Raw genomic sequence first — 25,953 nt, 5'->3', positions numbered from 1 at the left:
ACACACACACACACACACACACTTGGAATTAGTACTGTAGATATGCAGTAGTGGTGGAGTAGGGGCCTGAGGGCACACAGAGTGTTGTGAAATCTGTGAATATATTGTAATGTTTTTAAAATTGTATAAACTGCCTTAATTTCGCTGGACCCCAGGAAGGTTAGAAGGAAGGTTGGACCCAGCTTTGGCAGCAGCTAATGGGGATCCATAATAAATACAAATACAAACAGTTTGGGGAAGGGCCTTTCCTGTTCCAGCATGACAATGCCCACATGCACAAAGCGAGGTCCTTACAGAAATGGTTTGTCGAGATCGGTGTGGAAGAACTTTACTGGCCTGCACAGAGTCCTGACCTCAACTCCATTGAACTACTTGGGATGAATTGGAACGCCAACTGCGAGCCAGGGCTAATCTCCCAATATCAGTACCCAACCTCACTAATGCTCGTGTCTGAACAGAAGCAAGTCCCTGCAGAAATGTTCCAACATCTAGTGGAAAGCCTTCCCAGAAGAGAGGAGGCTGTTATAGCAGCAAAGAGGGGACCACCTCCATATTAATGCCCATGATTTTGGAATGAGACGTTCGACGAGCAGCTGTCTACATACGTTTGGTCATGTAGTGGATTTGTACTGAGAAAACTTTAACTTTTTCAAATCTATTATTTTGGATATCATTCTGAAAAATGCTCCTCAAAAGTGTATTGCCAATTGAATCTTTGCTAATGAGCTCAGTGACCATTGTCCAATTACCTGCATTAGAGATATTAAACGATTAAATATATATTATTATTAAATATTAAGAATTCAATATTAATCGCGTCCGCACATTATTATAAGGATACATTTTTAAACTTTCAATTAGCAACATTTCCTGTATGACCTAGGGTTGTATGATTGGGAGGGTGTGTCCTCTATCTCTGATTCGGATCAGGCCCTTAACATAGCGGGACTATGTACAACAAGTCATTGTATTATTTAAAATCTAAAGTGCTGGAGTACAGAGCTAAAACAACAGCAAAATTGTCACTTTCCCACCGTTCCAGATACTTTTGGAGCTCACTGTAAATGAAAACATCTGGATCCATAAAACAAATGATATTTGGAGGTCATTGTTCCGTCAACCCCACAAGTCCACAAGGATAGAACGGGACTGGACCGGACACAGGACAGGACAAGAACCGACAGAACAGTTCATCCTAAAGCCGCCACTGAGTAAACACATGAGGAATGTCAGGATTTAACCAGAAGAACTTAATACAACATTTCCAAATAAATCTATTAACTCCCTACCCTGCATTCCTAGATAAAGCTGTATTCAGTAATCTGTCTGGGAGCGTAAGCAGCTTTCCGTCAACACATACAGTGGGATTATATTCTGCTCTCTGCCATGTCTCACTGTGAACCATGACAACAGGGAGGGAAGATTGCTATGAGGTTTTCAAAGGAAGAATGCGATGCTATCCTCCTAGCTCCTGCTTATATAAGACTTTTATATATAAGACTTCGCCACACCACTGTATTGAGTTCTCTAAAGGTTGAAATATGCAGACGAAGATCGTAGCTCATGTTATTTTGCCACTGTTTAGCATTGAAGCAGTGATGTTCTACTTCTCTCACATTGATGTGACATTGGGGTAAATATGGTGTGATACTGTAACTGTATATCACAGACTTTACTCTGACTCACTACTTCAGTTTACTCCTCTTGGCTACACCAGTTCTAGTCTCACAGTACAGGACATCACAGCGAATGACTGGAGTCCAGGCTACACCAGGTCTGATATTCTGTAAGGGACCACCTCATTATCCAACCAACAGTGGTTGCATCCCAAATAGCACCCTATTCCCTATATAGTGTACTACTTTTGACCAGAGGACAAAGCCACTATCAAGTCACCCTGTTTGAGCTGCCTGCAGTAGAGCCATTTATCTCCAGCTCCAGCCATTCCTGTCCCAGGAAAACATCTGTTAATAATATGTGATTCCTGACAGAGGTGAGCATCCACACACAGCACCATATCTCTGTTAACACCAGTGCATGGTCATTGCATGGTGCTTTAGTGGGGGGGAGCGGAAAGGTGGAGAGGCGATCCCTGACCATCTGGAGTCAATGCTGTGCTCCTGTTGCTTAGTGTCACGTCATCATCTACTCAATCTAGTCTGTCCCCTCCAGATACAAACCATCAGTCATAATGCCAAGGGCTGTGTTCAGCTTTCTGCTTGGAAATTGATTTTCTGGTCCATTGGGGTGCATAGGCTTGTGTGAACTGACCAAAACATAATGTGATGATCGTAGGCTTCATGTGTGCTTCAAGGTTTGGACCATTAAAATGTCAACTGAGAAATATGTGCTAACTTACGAACAAAACAATGCAGTTGAAAAATTAAATAAGAGTGTTGCTCTGTAGTCTGATCACAAACACATGAATGAGGTTGCATCAGACAGTGGCCGTTTCAGAATACCCATACTGTGTCCTAAATAGTAGGCCGTTTGAGTGTGCGAAAAAATTACGTTTAATAGTATGCAACATTTCGAAAATGTTGTATACTTTAAATGCCCGGATGTCATACTCATTTGGGCTTTGACAACAGCTGATCAACTAGACACGTGATGCACTACCAAAATCAACAAATAGTGGTAATCAACACAATTGTGCATGTCACGTTCTAATTATGCAAAAATATAATGTTTTATAGTATGTGAATTTTCAAAAAGAAACGGAGTATAGTTTAAATGCCGGGATGTTATACTCATTTCAGCTCTTCATCTAGAATTCGATGCATACTTTTCCACAATACATTGGAAGAGGTGGGCTGCGAGTGATAGGCCCTAGTTCTTGTCAAGTAGCCAAACAACAAAACTAGACTACTTAATAGCAAAGCTTCTGTGGTGGTCTTCAAATGTAGGCTAAGTAGTTTTTGTTCTCCTTAAAATGATCACAAGTATTGCTTTGTTGGCTACAGCTTTAAAAACAGAGGACTTTATTAATTTGTTTTTACGCAGAGTGGATTTTTGTTCTCATTGAAAAGTGTTTCTTGTTCTCTTGGTCTTCTTCTGAGCTTTTAACCTGAGCTTACATATGACCAAAGTATCAGGGTTGGTGTTAATCTTTTATTCTCTGATAAAGAAACAAACAACATCCACAAAGGGAATGTTGTGCTGCCCTTATGCACCTACTCCTCTCTTCCACATAGGTAGCGTAGTCAGGGAAGAGGTAAGAGGGGCAGAGGATGTTTATGAGGGGGAACACAGAAGGAATCGTGCAACATTAAAAAGGGCACTTACAACAACAAAAGGAATGTATACTAATATCAGGCATGGAAACTATTCAGATTTTGTGTATTTATACAACATGAAATTCAACACTTGTTACATTGGGATGTGGCTGCGTTATTAATGTCATGTTAACCAGGCCTTTTGATTTGAATATATGGATTGTTTTAGTTTTGTAGGCTACCTATTTAATAATTCAATTTATGGATCAAGCCTTCGCAGTCATTTTGGTCTCATTCCCAATGATCAGTGCTTTAGTTTATTATGTTTCTGTCCAGCGGTTCTGAATTTGTGATGCACCCGACTGTCCACATTTTTCTGTGCAATAGCCTTTCGATTTGAACATTTAAAAAGTGTGTGTACTAGGCTATTTGATTTCATTTATATACAGTACCAGTCAAAAGTTTGGACACACCCACAATTTTTTTTACTATTTTCTACATTGTAGAATAATAGCGAAGACATCAAAACTATGATTTAACAAATATGGAATCATGTGGTAACCAAATAAGAGTTAAACAAATATTAGATTTGATATTCTTCAAAGTTGCCTTGATGACAGTTTTCCACACTCAAATGATCTGTTTCTGTCTTCAGTCCTTTATAAATAGGATAGATGGGCTATGTGGTCTACAAGGGTATAGGTCGAATGTGATAGACTGCCTATAACCAGCCTATAACTCCATTCCTATTATATTCRGAGTTTAGCAGTTAGACCTCTTGCCTTTAGCAGGAGAGATTAGTCAGGCATCCTTATAATGACTATTTCCAAGGGGGATCTGAACGAAGRGTCATATATTACCCACTATGTGCATTGCATTCTACCCCAAGCAGAGACATGCTAAGCTACATACCCACACACACGCACTGTGGGAGAGCAAACAAGGATACATTTTTAAGTACACATTCTATACTTAACTACTCAAGGACATAATGGAGTTCTCATAGAGATCATATCATTCGTAATGAATGATATGATCTCTATGGTTCTGCTCCTCAGAACACCCAAGTAAAAGCATAATGTATCCATGGCAGCTTGATGTCTTGCAACAGAAAAAGGCCAAAGATGTTACATTTTGGACCAATGATCATATCCAAATGTGTGTTATTTTCTCGATGATATCCAGGTCACGGTCACCCTCGCAAAAGAAAAGTCTAACCTCAAGGGTGTTTCCTGGTTAAATAAAATGTCTTCTCACCCTGTTTTTCTTTGTCTTCTTCTTTTATTTTCCCTCTTTTCTCCTCTCACACGCTGCTGTTACTGTGCCATTTGGCCTGGCTGCTCTATGCTCTGCTCTCACTGAGACACTAGAAATAAATACAATAATGTCCAAGAGCACTAATCTCTCTGTTACGCTAAACGTGATATACCTCTTCTTGCACATCTCTCTCCCAGCAATACATTGAGACTTCCTGTATTTAGCTATAACTGTAACAGTGGTGTCAGAACACTTACGTTCCCAGAACTTCTTTGAAGTCATAGTTTTCTTTGATGTCCGACGTCTTCTTTTTCCATCCATTCCTGTCCTCTAGATCTCCAAGGGGCATCCTAACCTATTCTGTCAATCCAATCGGCCACGGGAGAACTGTGGAGGGATGAAGTGGTGGACAGTCAAGCAGAAAGTTTAGCATCCACATTTATTAGCAGGCAGACCCTGCTCACTGGAAAACACACACACACACACACACMTCATGCATTAAATAGAGTTACTGGAGAAGAGCAGCCAAGCATGTTAATGATGACACAGACAATCTATCATCTAGTCATTCAATACCAAATTATAATAGATGTGGTATTTACATGGATGAGACATGGAGGGTCTTAACTGGGCATGGGCTGCATCCCAAATGGCTCCCTATTCCCTATATAGTGGACTAGTTTTGACCAGAGCCCCATTGGGCCCATGGTGTGCCTAATGCGAAATCAGATGTATGGATCACCATGCTTTAAACCATGGAGATTTAAAGCACTTTCCAATGCCATCTCTCTTTAGTATTTTAYTTAATTACAACTCACAGAGGTCATTTCAATCAATAAATAACCAGAGAAAAGAGTGATCKCCACTCAAGGTTGTATTTACCACAAGGCTAAGAGAAGGGAGGAAGAGACAGACAAACAAAGAGGTGTAATGGGTTCGCACTCAAAAATAAGTTGCATAAAGCTTACTTCATTATTCAACGTTTTTAATTTTTTACTGCATCAGGGGTAGTGTACACAGACGTTTCGGCTCTACAGTCAGAGCTGGACAGGTTCCGAAATTAAATTAAATGAATTTCTTAACTACATTAACTCTAGAATACAATTCATTTCCTTCACTATGGAAAATACCATTAACTCTATACATTTCTTAGATGTACTTGTTACAAAGAAGAGACAATCTCTAAGTACTACAGTTTACAGAAAACCTACAGATAAAAATACTATATTGATAACTGATATTTATCCCCCTCTCCCCCTAAAAAGAGGTAGACCAGTAATACAACTTCATAGACTGCGTCGCATCTGTAATACAGAAGAAGAATATGATAGACAATCAAATTCTCTCCTTGAGCGTTTTCACTTGAGAGGATACCCCGATACCTGGCATGATAAAGCTCAAAAACAAATTAAAAGCTTGAACAGGAGCCAGTTACTTAATAAATCCAAACAAAAACAGAATAAACAGTTTTCTGTAAACTATATACTCACTTTCAATGATAGCTGTTATGGCATCAAGTCTATTGTCATAAACATTGGCACATCATCAGACTCCTCTTTCAATTCTGCTTTCCAGAGTCCACCTTTATTCACCTATAAACGATCAAGAAATCTGTCAAACATTTTTGTTAAATCAGATGTGGTCAGAGAGAGAKAAGAGGCATTCATAAAATGATGCTTCCCCTGTAGATCTTGTACCTCTTGCAGCACCATAAGGACATGTAACTTTGTATGCCCTCAGACTTCTAGGACCTATGAGATAAAGTCARGTATAACTTGTGCTACTAAAGGAGTTATGTATGTTACAATGTTCTTGTAATACGATTTTTATTGGAAAAACATCCCCCGTCTTGAAAGTACGTCTAGAGAATATAAATCCATAATTAGATGTTAAGATATCACCTCGCCAGTTCCGAGACACTTTATAGAACAAAATCATTATATTAATGAATTGCTTTGCCTCGGTATTCTAAAAATGTAATAGCTATGTGGATATATACATTTAATTCTGTATCTCCATACGGTTTAAACAAATAATTAGATTTCACCTCCTTGCTATAAGCTACATTTAGACTGTTATACAAGAACACTGTCCATATCAGTATTGCATATCGTTCATGAGTTGGCCCCACATATTTATGAACGACTTTGCCTGATGTCCATTGTGGTGGGCTATCTCATTAATTGATGTGACGTATTTAGGTGAGCGGACACCTGGGGCGTTCATGTGTGAGTTGCCCTTCGTGCCCGCTCCCATACCCTATAATTCGGTATCTTTTTGTGAATAATTTGTATAGAGGTAGACCAGAGGGGCCGCGTCCCTGATTGGCAGATGAGTGGAAAACCTGATTAAAAGCACCTGCTCCTCATCTGTTGTTCTTTACAAATGCTTTTCTTTTTATATATATATATATTTTTATTGTACCTACACACTGAAGAACGCCGTACAGCCGAAACGGCTGTGTACAATATCCCTGATCCAGTAAAAAAATTGACATATTTTTGAGTGTGAACTCATTACACCTCTTTGTTTGTCTGAATTCGCGGGTTTATGCAGCAATACGCCAWCCCATCTGGTTTGCACTTAGTGGGACTATCATTTTTTTTTCAACAGGACATTGATCCGACACACCTTCAGGCTGTGTAAGGGCTATTTGACCAAGAAGGAGAGTGYTGGAGTGCTTTATCAGATGACCTGGCCTCCACACTCACCCGACCTCAACCCAAATTAGATGGTTTGGGATGAGTTGGACCACAGAGTGAAGGAAAAGCAGCAAACAAGTGCTCAGTATATGTGGGAACTCCTTCAAGACTGTTGGAAAAGCATTCCAGGTGAAGCTGGTTGAGAGAATGCAAAGTGTGCAAAGCTGTCATCAATGCAAATGGTGGCTACTTTGAGGAATCTCAAATATAAAATATATTTTGATTTGTTTAATCGTTTTTTGGTTACTACATGATTCCACAGATGTGATGTCTTCACTATTATTATACAATGTAGAAAATAGTAAAAATAAAGAAACCCTTGAATGAGTAGTTGTGTCCAAACTTTTGACTGGGTCCATATATATACTGTCTCTTATACACATCTAGATGTGTATAAGAGACAGCCAAGCTGCTTGCCTATTGTCCTGTAGCCCATCCCAGCCTTGTGCAGGTCTACAATTTTATCCCTGATGTCCTTACACAGCTCTCTGGTCTTGGCCATTGTGGAGAGATTGGAGTCTGTTTGATTGAGTGTGTGTACAGGTGTCTTTTATACAGGTAACAAGTTCAAACAGGTGCAGTTAATACAGGTAATGAGTGGAGAACAGGAGGGCTTCTAAAAGAAAAACTAACAGGTCTGTGAGWGCCGGAATTCTTACTGGTTGGTAGGTGATCAAATACTTATGTCACGCAATAAAATGCAAATTAATTARTTAAAAATCATACAATGTGATTTTCTGGATTTTTGTTTTAGATTCCGTCTCTCACAGTTGAAGTGTACCTATGATAAAAATTACAGACCTCTACATGCTTTGTAAGTAGGAAAACCTTCAAAATCGGCAGTGTATCAAATACTTGTTCTCCCCACTGTATATATATACTACCATTCAAAAGTTTGGGGTCACTTAGAAATGTCCTTGTTTTTGAAAGAAAAGCAAATTTTTTTGTCTATTAAAATAACATCATATTGATCACAAATACAGTGTAAACATTGTTAATGTTGTATATGACTCTTATAGCTGGAAAAGCATACTTTTTTTATGGAATATCTACATAGACGTACAGAGGTCCACTTTCAGCAACCATGTTCCAATGGCACGTTGTGTTAGCTAATCTAAGTTCAGAATTTTAAATGGCTAATTGATCATTAGAAAAACCTTTTGCAATTATGTTAGCACCGCTGAAAACTGTTGTCCTAATTAAAGAAGCAATAAAACTGGCATTCTTTAGACTAGTTGAGTATCTGGTGCATCAGCATTTGTGGGTTCGATTACAGGCTCAAAATGGCCAGAAACAAAGAARTTTCTTCTGAAACTCGTCAGTCTATTCTAGTTCTGAGAAATGAAGGCTATTCCATGCGAGAAATTGCCAAGAAACTGAAGATCTGGTTCAATGCTGTGTACTACTCCCTTCACAGAACAGAGCAAACTGGCTCTAACCAGAATAGAAAGAGGAGAGGGAGGCCCCGGTGCACAACTGAGCAAGAGGACAAGTACATTAGAGTGTCTAGTTTGAGAAACAGACGCCTCACAAGTCCTCAGCTTGCAGCTTCATTAATTAGTACCTGTAAAACATCAGTCTCAACATCAACAGTGAAGAGGCGACTCCGGGATGCTGACCTTCTAGGCAGAGTTCCTCTGTCCAGTGTCTGTGTTCTTTTCCCTATCTTAATCTTCTATTTTTATTGGTCAGTCTGAGATATGGCTTTTCTTTGCAACTCTGCCTAGAAGGCCAGCATCCCGGAGTCGCAACTTTAGGGTTGGCACTATGCATTACGGCCGGTAGCGTTCTCCTGGCATCAGCCAAACCCAGATMCGTCCATCGGACTGCCAGATGGTGAAGTGTGATTCATCACTCCAGAGAACGCGTTTTCACTGCTCCAGAGTCCAATGGCGGCGAGCTTTACACCACTCTAGCCATTGCTTGCCATTACGCATGGTGATCTTAGGCTTGTGTGTGGATGCTTGGCAATGGAAACCCATTTCAAGAAGCTCCCGACAAACAGTCATTGTGCTGACGTTGCTTCCAGAGGCAGTTAGGAACTCTGTAGTGAGTGTTGCAATCGAGGACAGCCGGTTTTCATGCGCTACGCGCTTCAGCAGTGAGTGGTCCCGTTCTGTGAGCTTGTGTGGCCTACCACTTCACGGCTTAGCCATTGTTATTCCTAGACATTTACAGTTCACAATAACAGCACGTACAGTTGACCGGGGCAGCTCTAGCAGGGTAGAACTTTGACAAACTGACTTGTTGGAAAGATGGCATCCTATGAAGGTGCCACAGCTAAAGTCACTGAGCTCTTCAGTAAGGCCATTCTGCTGCCAATGTTTCTCTATGGAGATTGTATGGCTGTGTGCTCGATTTTATACACCTGTCAGCAATTSGTGTGGCTGAAATAGCCAAATCCACTAATTTGAAGGGGTGTCCACATACTTTTGTATATATAGTGTACTTGTTTAGGACTACAGAGAAAGGGAGATTTAGCTGGACCCTGACATATGTTGTTCTAATAAGTGTATTTCAAGCCAACCTGTCAAGAACTGATCATGACCATTAGTAAGTACCCTGTTGGCCAAGTCCCAGTGTATAGCACAGTGCACCCATAGTCACAAGGAAATGTGTGGAAGTCCTGGACATTATTGCTCTATGTATAAATAGTAAGTAGTAAGCACAGCCAGAGGCTGAATAGGCTATAGCAGAATATCACCAATTGCATGGGAAAGATGCAACATCTTGTTCCATAGCCTCATAGTTCTCGTAGCTTTATTCAAATTCCAACAGGCTATGACAACACTTGAAATGTAAAATAGCAAGATTAAGAAAAAAATAATTCTGATATGGAATGGATTGGATTACAATATGTATACTTTTAATTTAGTGAGAAACATTCTGGTCTTTCTTGGCACGATTAGGACGTCAACGAAAACGGTACTAAAGCAGACGGGTTGACCAGTGAAATTATGAATCAGAACTGGCAAAAAATGTAATCTACACTATTATCATACAWACATATTTTAATCTATCCAAGTACAAGTATAGCGCACATCAATAGGCGATTGTTGAAATGAAAATGAAAGGAGTGTGTGGGTGCGCTGTGCATAGGCCGAAGCATGTTCTCAACGTTCAAGGGTTTAGTCTYCAAGCATATAAGAGCATCTTGGATATGAATTGTCGGCTACGGTATAAGAAGACATAGTTTATGCAAAATCGAAGATGCTCCGGTTGGATAGGATTAGGAAGGCTATAGAATAGTCTACTGCGATAATATACCCGAGGKCAAAAAACTGAAAGGTGGTTACATTTTCTTATGCATCCAAATACAATTAAAATCTTACCTGAATGCACGGAGCTCAAGAATCCCTTCTCCCTCTCAATGGGCGGTTTCAGGTTTGGCTCTCTGTGCGCATCGCTAGACCAGTTCAGGCTACTCGCCTGACGCCAAGAAGGGTACTGGCTTCAGAGCTCAGGAAATGAAACAGTCCTAAATCATTGAATAAAAAGTAACCGACTATCTGGACCTACCTTAAATTAACTCTATCGCCTGACATGGATTGTATTMCCTAAAGCTAACATACCGCATTAGACTTCATGATGATGTTATTATAAGCTATTTGAGCTGGCTATTCATGAGGGGGTGCAATTTCATTACATACAATATATATACAATAGAAATTGCGTGTGAGATTTAATTTCAGAATTTTGAAACAAAATAATGTTGATTCGGATGATTAACTAATATTGCATGTCAATTCAATCGAATCTGTATTGAGGTAGTTACCATCCAGACATCTACCTATGTTAGCTGCAAGGCACATTCTCAACGCAACCAAATTAACTTAGTCTAGTTCTTCAGTGCCTCAGACTGGGTAGTTTATCTATTACATTAAATCAAATGTAAACCATTCAGGTGGTTAGGATAATGTTGTAGGTTTGGAATTGGRCCCAGCTCTAGGAAAGGAATTTTTGCTATTTCTCACTTTTTCCAAATCGAACGCGCTGTATATTGTCACTTCCGGCAATCATGGGGAGGAGTTTGACTAGCTAACGTTTCGAATGAATTGACTTTAGCTAGATATTCAGTACAACACATTATTTTGCTCAGGGAAATATACAACAATTGAGGTAAGCCAGCGTTGCATTTTGGCTTAAATTAGTTTAACAAAGTAGCTAACATCACAACTAGCTTGCTAGTTATTTGATCGAATTTCTGTTTGAGCGTGTAGTGAACATTTTAGGCGCCCGCCTTTGTTTGTGGCTGGAATGTTAGCAGCTACAGTAGCTAGTTAGCTAGCTACGCGCTAACGGTCTGCTACCACCTTTGCTCTATATTTGTTATGGTTAAGTTAAATGAAGTATCGCTAGGTAGCGAAATAAACCAATAGTATACGAAGATCTCCGTGTCCCGCGTTTGAAATACCTAGCTAGCAAACTAACGTGAGCATAAACGTATAACTAGCGGCTACATAGCAAGCTAAGTAGTTAGTTAACTAACAACTTTAAAGGGAACATGGTCATATTTGCGTTAATGTCAGTTAGTCTCAACAAACAATTATTTACGGTTACAGGGCTAGTCAGTGTGTATAATATATTATACAGTAAGTTGCAGCGTTACCTAGCCACCAAGCTAACGCGGTGTGTGTTATTTTGAAGGTACCATCAGTTATGCCAATGAGTTCGAAAAGAAGAAGGGCCACCTCTCCCTCCAGTAGTGTGAGCGGAGGGGACTTTGACGATGCATCCTCCACTCCTGGAAGCGGACGAAAGAGACGAAGAGCCTTTAATGTTCCTACAGTAGACCCTGTGAGTTGATTTTCTTAGTTATAGCGCTGATATATTAAATTATTGCGATCAGGCCAAACTAACTATCCCCTTACATAGAGCTTGTTATTCTTAACATCCTTGTTTGACACTTGGGCAGCTTTGCCATGTTTTATTCGTGTGATGCAGTGAATCCAAGTATCCCAAACTTGGATTTGTGTACTGTAACCTGCTTTGACACACATTGTTTGATCATGTTTTGTGTTAAACAGATTGCTGTGTGCCATGAGTTGTACAACACTGTCAGGGACCACAAGGATGACCAGGGGAGGCTGCTTTGTGAGCTGTTCATCAGGGTACCAAAGAGAAGGTAATGTACCATCTGACATTAGAGATGGGTGGGTCGTGTTCATCAGGGCACACGGTAACAAAACATTCGTAACAGTAAACTTAACTTGTTGATTTTTTTGACATGTCCAAGTAGTCCCTCCCCATTTCAACCCACTTTCTAACATTTGATGCCAAATGACCATAGACYTAATGTAGAAGTAACCTGGAGGCTTTTTCTCTATCTGCCTCTCCTTCCTTCAGGAACCTGCCAGACTACTATGAGGTGGTGTCCCAGCCCATAGACATGACCAAGATCCAGCAGAAGCTCAAGTCAGAGGATTACCAAGATGTGGAGCAGCTCACTGCTGATTTCCAGCTTATGTTCAACAATGCCAAGAACTACTATAAGGTGACACACACACTATGTTCAGTGGAAACTCTGAGATGAAAATCTATTGAAGGCTTGATTATGCTGTACTTTGTGCCATTACACTTTGACTAATAACAAACATTGTTACTCTTTGACTACCGGTAGTAGGAAAAACATCCTTTAGACACTGCAGGTTAGTCATGGTTTTATRTCTGACTTGTCAGGCTGAGAGTGAAGAGTACAAGGCGGCCTGCAGGCTGTGGGAACTCTACGTCCACATCAGGAATGAGTTTGTGCAGCCAGGGGATGGTGATGAAGATGATGACGATGGTGAAGATATGCTGGATAATCCTGCTCTCTCCACTGAAGARGAGGTAAAGCTCAAAGATCATCTGGACAAATCAGTTTTTACCTCTGTCATGATCTTCGATTTCCTTGCTGCTGTGCATGTGTATCTATCATAGAATATAAAATAATCTCGATAGCTCATATCTCGTGTCAGGTCAACCACCTAATAATGTTCATTATCACTTTTTATGTGTCTACAACTGCTACTATCAAGCTAAATTGAACCATTCTTTATAAGCGCTATAACACTTGTAACTCAAGTTCCATAGTCAGTGGATGTGCATGGGATCATAGCTTATTGTTCCTGTATGCTCTGATCTGCAGACTCCACCGAGCTGCCTGAAGGAGGTTTTGGAGCAGCTGTTGGATGCTGTGGTGTCATACACGGACACATCAGGACGGGTCATCAGTGAGCTCTTTCAGAAGCTGCCTTCCAAAATGCACTACCCAGACTACTATGCCGTTATCAAGGAGCCCATTGATCTTAGAGCCATCGCTCAGAGAATACAAGTATCCTATTCACCTCCTGAAGCATTGTGATTTGTGTAGAATTGATTGACATCTAATTGATTTAAGCATATTGATACATAAACAAGTTAATATAGGTCTTCTTGACATAATTTCTTGCTTTGTATAATTATATAAGAAATAACTGTGTAACCTAACCATGATCTTTTGTGACTACTACTGATTATTTGTCTTTTTCAGATTGGGTTCTACAAAAGTGTCACCGCCATGGCCAAGGATGTTGAGCTTCTGGCGAAAAATGCAAAAACATACAATGAACCAGGATCTCAGGTTTTTAAGGTATATTTATCTTATGCTAAATATAATATATTTTATACTGCATTTCCATATTCTTATTATATGTTCTGGTGTACAATTGAGCTGAAAGTCTCTAGTTTCAGTKGAGCTATGTTGTACTCTAGATTTTACTGCATGTCTACAACTTTCAAAATGTACTGTAGATGCTATACAAAGCACACTAATCACAATGCTTTCCGTAATTTGATGTTAAGGATGCTAACACCATCAAGAAGGTCTTTATCCAGAGAAAGACTGAGATCGACCATGCTGAGCCCACTAAGACCAGTGTCCGCATCAGGAACCGGAGGTCAGCCCAAGGAGACCGTCTCTCTGCCATCACTCTGGCGCTGCAGTACGGCTCAGAGAGTGACGAGGACGCCCTGCTCTCTGGTGAGTTTGTCTCAACACATACACACTCTAACTAGAGTTGAATTGTTTAATTTTTGAGACCAAACCCTTTTCATAGCTTTGTTGTTTCGGTAGGGTTAAGTATATGTGACTAATTGTGTGCWCTCCTCTGTCATCATGTGTTCCAGGCTCTGTGCGTTATGACGAGGGTGAGTCTGAGGCGGAGTGCCTGAGCTCCAGTATGGACATGGGTAACCCAGTGTTCCAGCTATACGAGGCTGTGAGGGGGGGCAGGAACAGCCAGGGACAGCTCCTCTCTGAACCCTTCCTCCAGCTGCCCTCCAGGAAAGAATACACTGACTACTACCAGCAGATCAAACAGCCCATCGCCCTCCAGCAGATCAGGTAGGAATAGGCTACTACAGTACATCGTCCTATAMGTACTGTACATGGAGAGWTTTTCGCCGTGTAACTAACGTCATTGAATGATTAACTGGAGGAAAAGATCATGTCCACTTGCTGTTTTGCTTCTCCCAAATGTGATATTTTTTTGTGATCAGCAAAACTCTTTGGACCTTCTTTTTGCCCAGCTCCTGTTGCTACTTTGGATATACATAAAACCCATCCGTTCAGTGAATGATGACTGACCTTGTCCTCTGTCCCAGGGAGAAGATGAAGAACGGGGAGTACCAGAGCGTGGAGCAGATGGACTSTGACCTCACTCTGATGTTTGAGAACGCTAAGCGCTACAACGTGCCCAACTCGGCCATCTTCAAACGGGCCCTGCGGCTGCAGCAGATCCTGCTGGTCAGTAGGGTCTTGGACCTTATCTGCCTTTTATACTGTTGATTGTTTAGGAAAGTGCTGAATATAATGAACGGTCATTCAGAGTACACTGGTAGGATTTCTTTCTGTTGGTGAGTTGGGAATGCAACTAGGAATACAAGACATTGAAATGTAAATTCTGGTAGTGTTTCTGTGTATATAAGACTGAATGGTGAGTACAGTATTGTTATTCTTGACTGTGATATGTAATGAATGTTTTGCAGATGAAGAAGAGGGAGCTGTTGAGGAGAGGTGATGAAGAGGATCAGGACAGCATTCTGTCCTCTGACACAGGAACTGGCAGTGCTACCAAGAAGAAAAGGTGGGACCACCCTCCACTCCTCCCTCGCTCTCTCTTTCTTTCATTACCACATCTAGATAGATGCATTCGTTGACATCTCACACCAAGTCAACCACCTATAGCTTTCATTCTCACTTTTTTTTGTGTGTTTATCTACATCTGCTGCCCTCCTGCTTTTAAGTTTACCCTTTGCCAAGGTAATTAGACTCAATTCAAGTTGCCTACAGYCGGCCCAACTCCGTTCTCTTATATCGAGGTGGAGTTGAGTTTTGATAACTGGTCGTGCGATTTTCTAGCAACAACATTGAGTCATTTTATCTGTACCTATTTTTGTCCTGTACAACAAATTCATACTTTTTATAAAAACATTTATTGAATACAACCACCTCTTACCATTTAGCCATAAGAAGAATGTGAAGAAGAACCGTATGAAGGCACTGTATGCTGCAGTGACTGAAGCCAGAGAGGCAGGGACCAACCGGAGGCTCTGTGATCTGTTCATGGTGAAGCCCTCCAAGAAGGATTACGCAGACTACTACAAGGTAGGCATGAAGTCAACACCAGGTTTTCACAATCCACTAGTTGGGGATTTGCTAGGGCTGCTAAGACAAAGATGAAAAGTTATTTTTTCTTTCCCCCCCCTCTTTCCCCCCCTAACAGAATATAGTGAGGCGTACTGGACATCCTATTGCAGTGGAGAAAAGCCACACATTTTAAATCAAAGCAGAATCTTGTTTATTTGAAACATAGATCTTGGTCCAGCAATGGAAAATATTACTTTAACATTTACATTTTTGATTCCCTAATGTTGGTATGGATACGGATGCCGTAGATCGGCTAATCTATGAACCGATCTCCTCCCTACTACCAGGTGATCCTGGAGCCCATGGATCTTAAGACTATGGAGCATAACATCCGCTCAGAGCGCTACGCCACCGAAGAGGCCCTTATGAACGACATGAGGCTGATGTTCCGCAACGCACGCCACTATAACGAGGAGGGATCTCAGGTAGGACCAATCACTCACAGGGCCATGTCACAAAGTGTTCAGTAGGCATAAGATAAAGTAAAACGGGGAGTTATTACCTGAACCTGGCCAATAAGAAACAMAATTGTTTTGCTATGCCCTAATGAACACCACCCTGAGCTAAATGTACAACATGGGAGGGAGGATTGAATGACGTGTTTTGCTGTGAAGGTTTATGATGATGCTGACATCCTGGAGAAGATAGTGAAGGACAAGAGGAAGGAGTTAGGAGCTTCTCCTGAGGAGGGCACTGACAACATGGGATCTCCTAAGCTCAAACTAAGTATGTTTGACTCTTTTCTATGGGTGTTTAACAGCACTTCTGAAATATGTAATAAAAAAACAAGCGAGGTAAGGCTAAATGTATATTGTTGTTTTGATAACATTTACATGAAAATTCTCATCTTTTTGTAGTTTGTGTATACTTGTCCCTTTCAGATGCATGTTTTTCGCCATCATCTCTATCTAGGAAAGAGTGGCGCGTCTCCTAAGAAGTCCAATAAATACCTGACCCCGCTGCAGCAGCGCCTCAATGAGCTGTATGATGCTGTGAGGAACTACACAGACGGCAGGGGGCGACGTATCTCCACCATCTTCCTGCGCCTTCCGTCCCGCGCCGAGCTGCCTGACTACTACTCCACCATCAAGAGGCCTATCGACATGGAGCGCCTGCGCAGGTAAGCTACAGGCTAGCTAGAGGTGAGGTTGCTGAGAGGTTAGAGAGCTGGGCCAGGAACTGTAAGTTAGCCCTGTTTGAATCTGGTGCAGAGTGAGCCAGCAACTGAAGGGTTTCTGGTATCAGTATCCTAGATGTACCATCTTCTGGTGTTGTGCCCTTGCGAAAGGCACTTATCCCCTAAAGTGCGCCCTGTGCTCCAACCTCTGTGTGTCTCTGGGGTTGGGAGCCGAMAAAGCAAAAAAGACAAATCCTTTTCGATAGAAAATAAATGAAGTCCTATGTTCTTCCTGTTCTCCAGCCACATGGCGGGCGGCCGTTATCAGGACGTGGATGCACTGGTGGAAGACTTTGCCCTAATGTTCAACAACGCCTGTACCTACAACGAGCCAGAGAGCCTGATCTACCGCGACGCTCTGCTTCTACACCGCGTGCTCCTGGAGACCCGCAGGCTTCAGGAGGGAGTGGAGGAGGGTGGCTCGCCCCCTGCTGTGGGGCCGCTAGTCAGGGAGCTGATCAGGAACCTGTTTATGTCTGTGCTCGGGCACCAAGACGAGGAGGGGAGGTGTTACAGCGACTCARTGGCTGAGATCCCTGCCCAGGTAAGAGATAGGAGATCGTCCATACCCTACCTGGGGCCGTATTCAGTTTCTCAGAGTAGGAGTGCTGATCTAGGATCAGGTGCCCACTGTTTGTAATCTTATTCAGTGTGATCTAACAGGCAAAACTAAATCGGCACTCAAATGGCCTCTGGTCAGACTCTTTTTAAGATTTAAACAAAGATGTGTAGCTATTAGAAATTCTTATTTGTTCAACATGTTTATTGTAATAGCAGTCATTGAGTTTTTAATAAAAAGTTCTGAACGACCATTAAACTAAGTTAACTAACCTCAACAGGACCCGGCCAGCCCAGAGAAGCCTCTGCTCAACTTTGATGTGATCCGGGCCAACGTGGAGCGAGGACGCTACCGCAGGCTGGACGTGTTCCAGGAGCACATGTTTGAGGTGCTGGAGAAGGCCAGGCGCCTGCACAGGTATGTAGTCTGCACATCATTAGAAGGGCCTTTGTCGCTTTGAATTGCTCTCCAACCTTTCTGAGTATTTGTTTTGTGTTTGAGTTTATGCATCTGATTCTAGATTGCAGCATTGATAGAAAGCTGAAACATGCCACAACTTAAACCAGGAACCAAGTTAAATCTAACTGATCTCTCTGTGAACCCTCAACCTTTGACCCTGCATGCCTTGCCCTGTCCCTTCACAGGACAGACTCTGAGATCTTTGAAGATGCGGTGGAGCTGCAGCAGTTCTTTATAAAGATCAGAGATGAGCTGTGTAAGAACGGCGAGATCCTCCTCTCCCCGGCTCTCAGCTACACCTCTAAACACATGCACAGTGACGTAGAGCAGGAGAAGAGAGAGAAACTACCCAAGGAGATGGAGGAGGACAAACTGAAGAGGGAGGAGGAGAATAAAGGTGTGTGATGGCGTGGGGCCGGGTGTGTGTCAGTGCAGGTGATTGTGACTGAGTCTGAAGCGTATATAATGTGAGGTTGATGTATTATCATATTCTATGTGGCTTCCAGAGGAGGGAGAGAAGGCTGAGGACCCAGCTGGGGGAGGTGTGGGGCCAGAGAGGATGTACAGTCAGGACTGCAGCTTTGAGAACAGCACCTACCACGTGGGAGACTGTGTCTACGTGCAGCCAGCCGAGGCCAACCGCAAGCCTCACATCGTCTGCATCGAGCGCCTGTGGGAGGACGAAGCAGGTAACCAACACGACACACACTTTGAGACACACACACTGCTTTACTGTCAGTAATGTGTTATTCTGTTTTTCCATGTGTGTAGGCGAGAAGTGGCTGTATGGCTGTTGGTTCTACAGGCCCGGTGAGACCTTCCATCTGACAACACGCAAGTTCCTCCAGCAAGAGGTCTTCAAGAGTGACTACTTCAACAAAGTACTAGTCAGCAAGATACTGGGCAAATGCATGGTCATGTTTGTCAAGGTAAGGTCATATCTCTATCTGAACGGTTCTGATAATACACACACCTGCACCATAGATGTATGTAATTCAATTGAAATGTTATGCTCATCTATTGGATTAGATAACATCATTATTTGAGCTGAATTGTAATGTCATTTGTAATATAAGTTACACTGACTGCTAGGGCAGGGAATTGCCAGGGACCTCACGATACAATGTTATCACGATACTTTGGTGCCGATACAATGTGTTTGCGATTTGATACTGTGATTTATTTTTATTTTTTTATTGCGATTCAYGGTTCCAAACATATTGCTCGCCATATGTCTGCTGTAGAGTGACGAGAGAGCCAATGAAAAACAAGTTTTGATCAGTCATTGAAATAAGTGCCTAAAACTCCCTATTTTGATATTTTAATGCAGGTACAGCCAACTAGCGCAATATTGTCAAAAAGATATGCTATATCATCAAAGTTACATATTGTGATATTATATATTGATTTACCCCCCCCCCACCCCACCACCACACATTACAGTCCTACTGTGCAGAATCACTGATCTACAATTCACCTTGTATTCCAAAGAACTTCTCATTGTGTGATGAAGATTAGCCATTGCCTTGCTTTACATTGATCCCCTCCAACACACTGATCATCCGTGTGCTTCCTCTACAGGATTACTTCAAGCTGCAGCCTGAGGGAGTCAGACCAGAGGACGTGTACGTCTGTGAGTCCCGTTATTCTGCCAGGAACAAGGCCTTTAAAAAGATCAAGCTGTGGGCCGTGCCAGCTGCCGTGAGGTTTGTCCCTCGGGACGTGCCGTTGCCCGTCGTCCGGGTGGCCTCGATGTATGCCAAACGTGATCAGGAGAAACTGCTGGCCGTGGCTGATAACGGCAGCCGCAGCATCGTCGACAAGGTGAGAAGACTGAGCACAGGGGGTCTCTTTATTTTAGAGTGAAATGCCGTTGTCCTGCTTATTGGACATGTCCATCACACACAAGACCACCACAATTGCTGTACTTGTAAGGCAACACATCATTGGGCAAATACCTCCGATGTAATATTAAATAACACTAAACATTGGAATGTATTAAATATTACTGAGCTGAGCCAAACTAAACTGAGACAAGCTGTACTGGTTAAGCTTCCACCATAGTTGCTGGAGCTGTGCTGTAAAGGACAATGGGAAAGGAAAATATCAGTCGGCACAGTACACTTAGTGTAAAAGGTGTAACGGTGTTAGAGGGGTAAAGCTGAATATTGTTGTATCGGTGTTACTGAGTGTGTGTGCTCTCCTACTGTGTGATGTGTAGGAGCGGGAGGATGTGCCAGTGGAGATGACTGGAGGGGATCCAGGCTGTCAGTACTATGACCAGCTCCACTACAACAACATYTGGCTGAAGGTGGGAGACTGTGTCTACATCCAGTCACATGAGCTCATTAAACCACGCATCGGCAGGTATGTCAATCAAACCTTCTAGTATTTCTCTTCATATGTATTGTGTGTGAGAGGCTCTTTAGTCGAATCCTTGCATCCTCTCGCCGCCTCCTCAAAATGTATTGAAGAACAAGGTCTGAGAGGAGGCACCTTGGACCTACTTCTCCCATACGGTTGAGAAGAAGGTGAAGGAGATGGGATGTGAAGTCCCAGAAAAATATAATTGAGTCAGCTTTGTGTTTTTCAATATGGAAATGTGGTTTAGGTCTGTGAATGTGACAATTAGGAAGCTAACAGTTCTGTTTTAATTGATTGGGCTGTAACAGGATAGAGAAGCTGTGGGTGCGTGACGGAGCAGCGTTCTTCTTCGGGCCCATCTTCATCCACCCAGAGGAGACTGAACACGAGCCCACCAGGATGTTTTACAAGAGAGAGGTGTTTCTCAGCAACCTGGAGGAGACATGTCCCATGACCTGCGTCATAGGTACCGTACCACAAGGCTTCCGCACTACATTCAACATGCAAATACTCAATCTACACTTAAAATGCAGACATTATTGCTGTTTACATTATCAAACTTTTGCCAGACTCGTCTCTGAAAACCGTTTCCGACATATAGCACACCCTGGAGTGGTCCTGTAATTAACCATCACTCTCTCTCTCCCTCCCTCCTGCAGGTAAATGTGTGGTGTCGTCCTTTAAGGACTACCTGTCGTGTCGGCCCACTGAGGTGTCTGAGGAGGACGTGTTGCTGTGCGAGAGCCGCTATATCGAGAGTGAGAAGCAAATGAAGAAGTTTAAAGGCCTAAAGCGCTTCTCCCTCCACGCTAAGGTGGTGGACGATGAGGTCTACTACTTCAGGTGGGAGCCACTCACATACTGAACATTTAAAGGGGCAATCAGCAGTTGCTTCATCCATTTAGGAAATATGCATGAATCCTATGTACCCATCGATTCTAGAAGATTATAACTTATGCATGCCTCATGAACTTAGTTCAAATGTCGTACCCCATCAGAACCCAAAATATAAGCTTTTTTTTTTTTTTTTCTCCAATGTTTGTAAACAAACACTGTATAGCCTCAACATGGTTAAACTATAATTTTAATAACATGGATGGTCAGTCCTTGCATCCATAGCTTTGTCCATAAATTTGAGTGATTACATTTCTCCAGCCGCATCTCTCAGYTTTTTACAGAAACAGTGGTCGGGAGGTTGCTTTGTTATAGTTTCAACTGCTGATTGGGCCTTTAACATAGAACAGGTAAAAGTCCTATTCCGTTTATTCCAATTTCCCCCTTAAGTGTGCACTGAACTAATTCACTCCCCCTCATGGATTGGACCGGTGTACACACAGGCTAAGAAAGCTGCTCTGCTCACTTCAGGGAGAACAAGGGAAGAGAATTGAACTGCAGCCAAAGACTTTATTCACTTGATAGCATATGTGAGTTTCTTGTCTGGCTGGTATCAACCCTCTTCTCTGATTGGTTCATATCCAGGAAGTTGATAGTGCCCCAGAAGGAGCCYTCTCCTCTGCTGAATAAGAAGATTGAAGAGTTGGAGATGAAGCTGGCAGACATGGATGAGGGGGATGAGGATCTGAATGACCTGGAGGATGAGGACGAGGCTCCAGAGACTCCCTCCATGCCCATCATGCAGACCCCTCTGGCAAGCGATTTGGACATCATGCCTTACACCCCTCCTCAGGTCTTACATCCACGCACCCACACCCTTTGCCCAAATGCTGTACCCTTCTGCCCACACACAACCCACCTCAACAGATTTACCCTTCCACCTCCATGCATACACCCACCTTTGCCCCAACAAGTCTCTTACCTCCAAGCAAAAACGCACCCAACCACACATAACCCCTCCATTCAGCCACTCATGCATCACACACAGCCCTACCCAGATTTTACACCCATTACCATCATTCCAAGATCTTAAAGCTCTTCACACACTCCTACAAAACCAATGTGTACTTCACTACCCAGGCCAGACATCACTACCTAGGGCCTCTCAATCGATCTCTTTATGGAATTGAGCTTGAATTCATTAACTGTACGTGTTACTGTTGATTGACCCATCTACCCCCTGTTTCTCTTCACAGTCCACGCCCAAGGTAAAGGGTGTGTCTAAGAAGGATGGAGCCAAGAGAAAGATGAACATGAGCGGCTACATCCTGTTCAGCAGTGAGATGCGTTCAGTCATCAAGACCCGCCACCCTGATTTCTCCTTTGGGGAGCTCAGCCGTCTGGTGGGAACCGAGTGGAGGAACCTGGAGGCTCCCAAGAAAGTGGAGTATGAAGGTAGGAAGGCCAGGGAAGCATGCTAGTACTGAGGTGTCTATACAGAGCCTTTTAGTTACACCAGTAGATTCATACACTGGTTGAGATCTGCAATCAATGTACCAGCCAGGTGACAATGTCATTATTTAAAGGGACATTATTACACTCCATAATCTGTTTTCAGGTCACGAAAGTAGTCCAAATCCCATGCCAAACATCTGACAAACTTTGATTTTGGACTGTAATGTCCCTTCAATGTTAGCGTTATGAATCTATCTAAGCATGCATGTTACTGTTTGTTCCAGAGCGGGCAGCCAGGGTGGTGGAGCAGCAGGAGAGGGAGAGGGCAGCCCAGCAGCAAGCATCCCCTAGAGCAGGTACCCCAGTAGGGGCCATGATGGGAATGACGCCTGGTCCAGGTAACCCCTTACTCGCAGAGACAGGCAGTGAAACCCAAATACACCACTAGCCCCTAAGCACACAGATGTTTCTATAGAATAGGGGCTAGGGGTTGATTTGTGATTCAGGGAGACAGCACGATCGCTTGGGACTTAGCAACAACCAGGAAATAATGAAACTGGACTGCTAAAACGATTCAACCTTTATTTATTTACCTTTTTCTCCTATCTGAAYATTTTCCAGTGCCTTTCAACTGCATCCTCATTATAGGCTGTGGTTGTTTTTGTTTATGTTGCTACTAATTAAAATGTATAGTATTCCATCAGTTTATTTGTTTTGCATCAAATGCATGATCCAAATCAACTGCATGACCAAGAAGAGTATTTGTTTTATTTAACCTTTTTATTTAATTCCATCAGCATGTATACAGTAACACCATGCTTGTTTTGCCTACTAACTGGTTGAACAATTAAAAKAAATATATATATATATTATTTAATATGTGTAGTGCATGTCAGTTGCATGTCACTTATGCATGGATATGTTGTTGTTCGTTCCCTGCCTCCTCCTCTTAAGGCATGATGGGATCTTATGGCCCCCCCTACGGTATGCCCATGCAGGGCCCCTATGAGGGCTTGCTGGGTATGGGCCCAATGCCACCTCACCATATGGGCTCGATGCCCCCCCAACACTTCCAGCCAGGTATGCCTGGGTACCACCCTGGCATGCCCCACCCGGGTAAGGACCCACAACCAGCCACCGTCCACTCCAGGCCAAGGCCACACCTGTCCTGGTCAGTCAGTAGCTCCCAGTCAGTCGTGTCTGTCTCTCCTGCTGGAGGGGCTTACCTGGTCTACAGGCAGGCTGTGCTGTGGTGGCCCACTGACCACTCAGGCTGCCAAACATCTCTGTCTGCTGGGAGATAAAGTGCAGTCCAGAGTTGGTGAGCTGCAGACAGCAGAACAAAACAAATTGAAAGTAAAGAAGGTAGTGTGTAGAGGTGCTTGCTTGACTGCCTGGCAGACAGACAGTTTGAATTGAAGATGCTCTGCATCGTAGCTATATAGTGTGCGACTGACTACCTTTTCAGTCCGTCTGTCCGTCAAGCACTACAGGGGTTCCACCGTCCTTTACTTCTCTACACACTTACTTCTCTACACATCTAATTTCTCTCAAACATCGGAATCCATGCTTGCCTCAATTAACACATGAACAAACCATGTAATGCCTGTGGAGCTATGACTACAGCTAACCCTCTATCTCGTCAGTTTCTGTAAAGATCACACGCATTTATTTTACAGCATGCGTTCTATGCACATCCACCATGTTATATAGCCTACACTATGAATGTATCATGCAGCAACTATTACCCTCATACAACAGTGCTTGCCGTCTTGTCACGATTTTGTGGGAACTCGTTGTGATAGGTATGATGGGTCCTGGTATGAATGGCATGCAAGGAAGTCCCGGAGGCCACCACTACATGCAACAGGTAAAAGTCGAACTTACAATGACCAATGAGCTACTGCACTGATACTGTTTTCTATCATCTGGAACTATTTGCATGTTGTATATGATTCCTGATTGGATTTCCATTAGTTCCATATGTTATATTGTATCCAAATGCAGTYGGAAAGTTATTGTTTTCCTGTATCTCCCTCAGCCTGGGATGCAGGCCCCTCCACCATACCCAGGCATTGGCCAGCTAGGGCAACCCTCCCACCTCCAGCCCACGACCCCCATGTTCGTGGCTCCACCGCCCAAGACCCAGAGGGTGCTCCACTCTGAGGCCTACCTCAAGTACATTGAGGGCCTGAACGCAGAGAACAACACTGTCAGCAAGTGGGACCAATCTCTCAAAGGTATATTTCTACTCACAAATTTGCTGTTCTTCTGTACTGCGTTTGCCTATTTTCTTTCCATGCACCTGTCCTACAGTATACTGAATGAACTACAACAATTTCCTTCTCACTGTACTACCATGTTTTCTAACTTTCTCTTGAATAGCTGTCCTCTTAGGTGTCATTTATTGTTGAATTTTTGGGGTTTGTGTTATTACTTGTGATGGGTAAAGAGTCACATTTCCATTATGTAATTTCCACAGCACGTAGGAGAGATGTCCACCTGTCCAAAGAGCAGGAGAGCAGGCTCCCTTCCCATTGGTTGAAGAGCAAGGGAGCCCACACGACGATGGCAGACGCACTGTGGCGCCTGCGGGACTTGATGCTTCGAGACTCACTGAACATACGTCAGGCGTACAACTTGTAGAAACCTCTAACAACTGTACGTGTTCCTGGCTGACTACATTGCAGACACCTGCCAGATCTCCAAAATACTTGGATAGGTGTTTAACATATTAGCTAACCACATGATATGGCACACAACCATTGGTTGATTCAATGCAAATGTCTGCAATGTAGTTGACCTGGTACARGGCCACTGTCACACGCTCACTGTCCTCATCGTAGAATGGACACAGGAAGAAGAATTAGGTGATAGAGAAGCAATATTTTATAGTGAATCAATCATGGATTTTATATTTTTTAGAGCAGAATAAGCTTAGGTTTGTCATTTCTTTATTTTGTATCATGGTTGTGAAGATTTCTCAATGTAAGTTCATGTTCTTAGCAGCTTATGGTCAGTCACTGACAAAATAAATTTGCTGAGGACATTTATGGTTGTTTCATTTGTGTTGTCTGTTTTGATTCACAAGGTTTATAACGGGAGATATCCCGCATAAAATACAGGCCTAGGTGTGGCCACTCTCATATGTAGTCTTCACAAAAGGTTTTTGAGCCTTTTATTGGAGCTATGGGTGTGCTTGTCTGTGGCTAACAGACATGTATGTCTATACTATGAAATATCTAATGTTCATTCATTAGCTA

General features: G+C 42.7%; 2 protein-coding genes across 8 annotated transcripts in view; one reads left to right on the top strand and one right to left on the bottom strand.

Moving 5' to 3' along the window:
• The window catches only part of LOC111970318 (calcium/calmodulin-dependent protein kinase type 1-like), a 25,116-nt gene extending 19,066 nt beyond the window's left edge, over window positions 1-6,050 (bottom strand). For both annotated transcript variants that reach the window (XM_070445713.1, XM_023996994.2), the window contains exons 1-2: window positions 5,963-6,050; window positions 4,730-4,859 (exon numbers count right to left, since the gene is read on the bottom strand). In XM_070445713.1, coding sequence (XP_070301814.1) covers window positions 4,730-4,821 — 92 coding nt within the window. In that variant the 5' untranslated portion in view covers window positions 4,822-4,859; window positions 5,963-6,050. The remainder of the gene's footprint in view (window positions 1-4,729; window positions 4,860-5,962) is intronic.
• Window positions 6,051-11,192: 5,142 nt separating this feature from the next.
• LOC111970315 (protein polybromo-1) lies at window positions 11,193-25,743 on the top strand. Of its 6 annotated transcripts, none has more exons than XM_070445707.1 (31): window positions 11,193-11,293; window positions 11,822-11,971; window positions 12,202-12,299; window positions 12,521-12,668; window positions 12,854-13,003; window positions 13,302-13,487; window positions 13,686-13,784; window positions 13,997-14,174; window positions 14,321-14,537; window positions 14,798-14,939; window positions 15,182-15,279; window positions 15,659-15,800; window positions 16,130-16,267; window positions 16,457-16,568; window positions 16,755-16,962; window positions 17,263-17,563; window positions 17,859-17,995; window positions 18,223-18,434; window positions 18,544-18,726; window positions 18,809-18,966; window positions 19,619-19,861; window positions 20,259-20,404; window positions 20,710-20,867; window positions 21,061-21,244; window positions 21,881-22,049; window positions 22,492-22,690; window positions 22,975-23,088; window positions 23,645-23,806; window positions 24,496-24,560; window positions 24,732-24,930; window positions 25,173-25,743. In XM_070445707.1, the coding sequence occupies exons 2-31, from the start codon at window positions 11,834-11,836 to the stop codon at window positions 25,334-25,336; spliced, it is 4,848 nt and encodes a 1,615-aa protein (XP_070301808.1). In that variant the 5' UTR covers window positions 11,193-11,293; window positions 11,822-11,833; the 3' UTR covers window positions 25,337-25,743. The 6 variants fall into 6 exon arrangements, with proteins under 6 accessions (XP_070301808.1, XP_023852752.1, XP_070301810.1 ...); XM_023996984.2 differs by having other exon boundaries at window positions 21,881-22,088; XM_070445709.1 differs by lacking the exon at window positions 23,645-23,806 and having other exon boundaries at window positions 21,881-22,088; window positions 22,975-23,046.
• Window positions 25,744-25,953: the final 210 nt, after the last annotated feature.

This window comes from Salvelinus sp. IW2-2015, linkage group LG11, assembly GCF_002910315.2.
Source record: "Salvelinus sp. IW2-2015 linkage group LG11, ASM291031v2, whole genome shotgun sequence".
Classification (NCBI taxonomy): domain Eukaryota; kingdom Metazoa; phylum Chordata; class Actinopteri; order Salmoniformes; family Salmonidae; genus Salvelinus; species Salvelinus sp. IW2-2015.
This window is presented reverse-complemented; position numbering and strand designations above follow the sequence as displayed.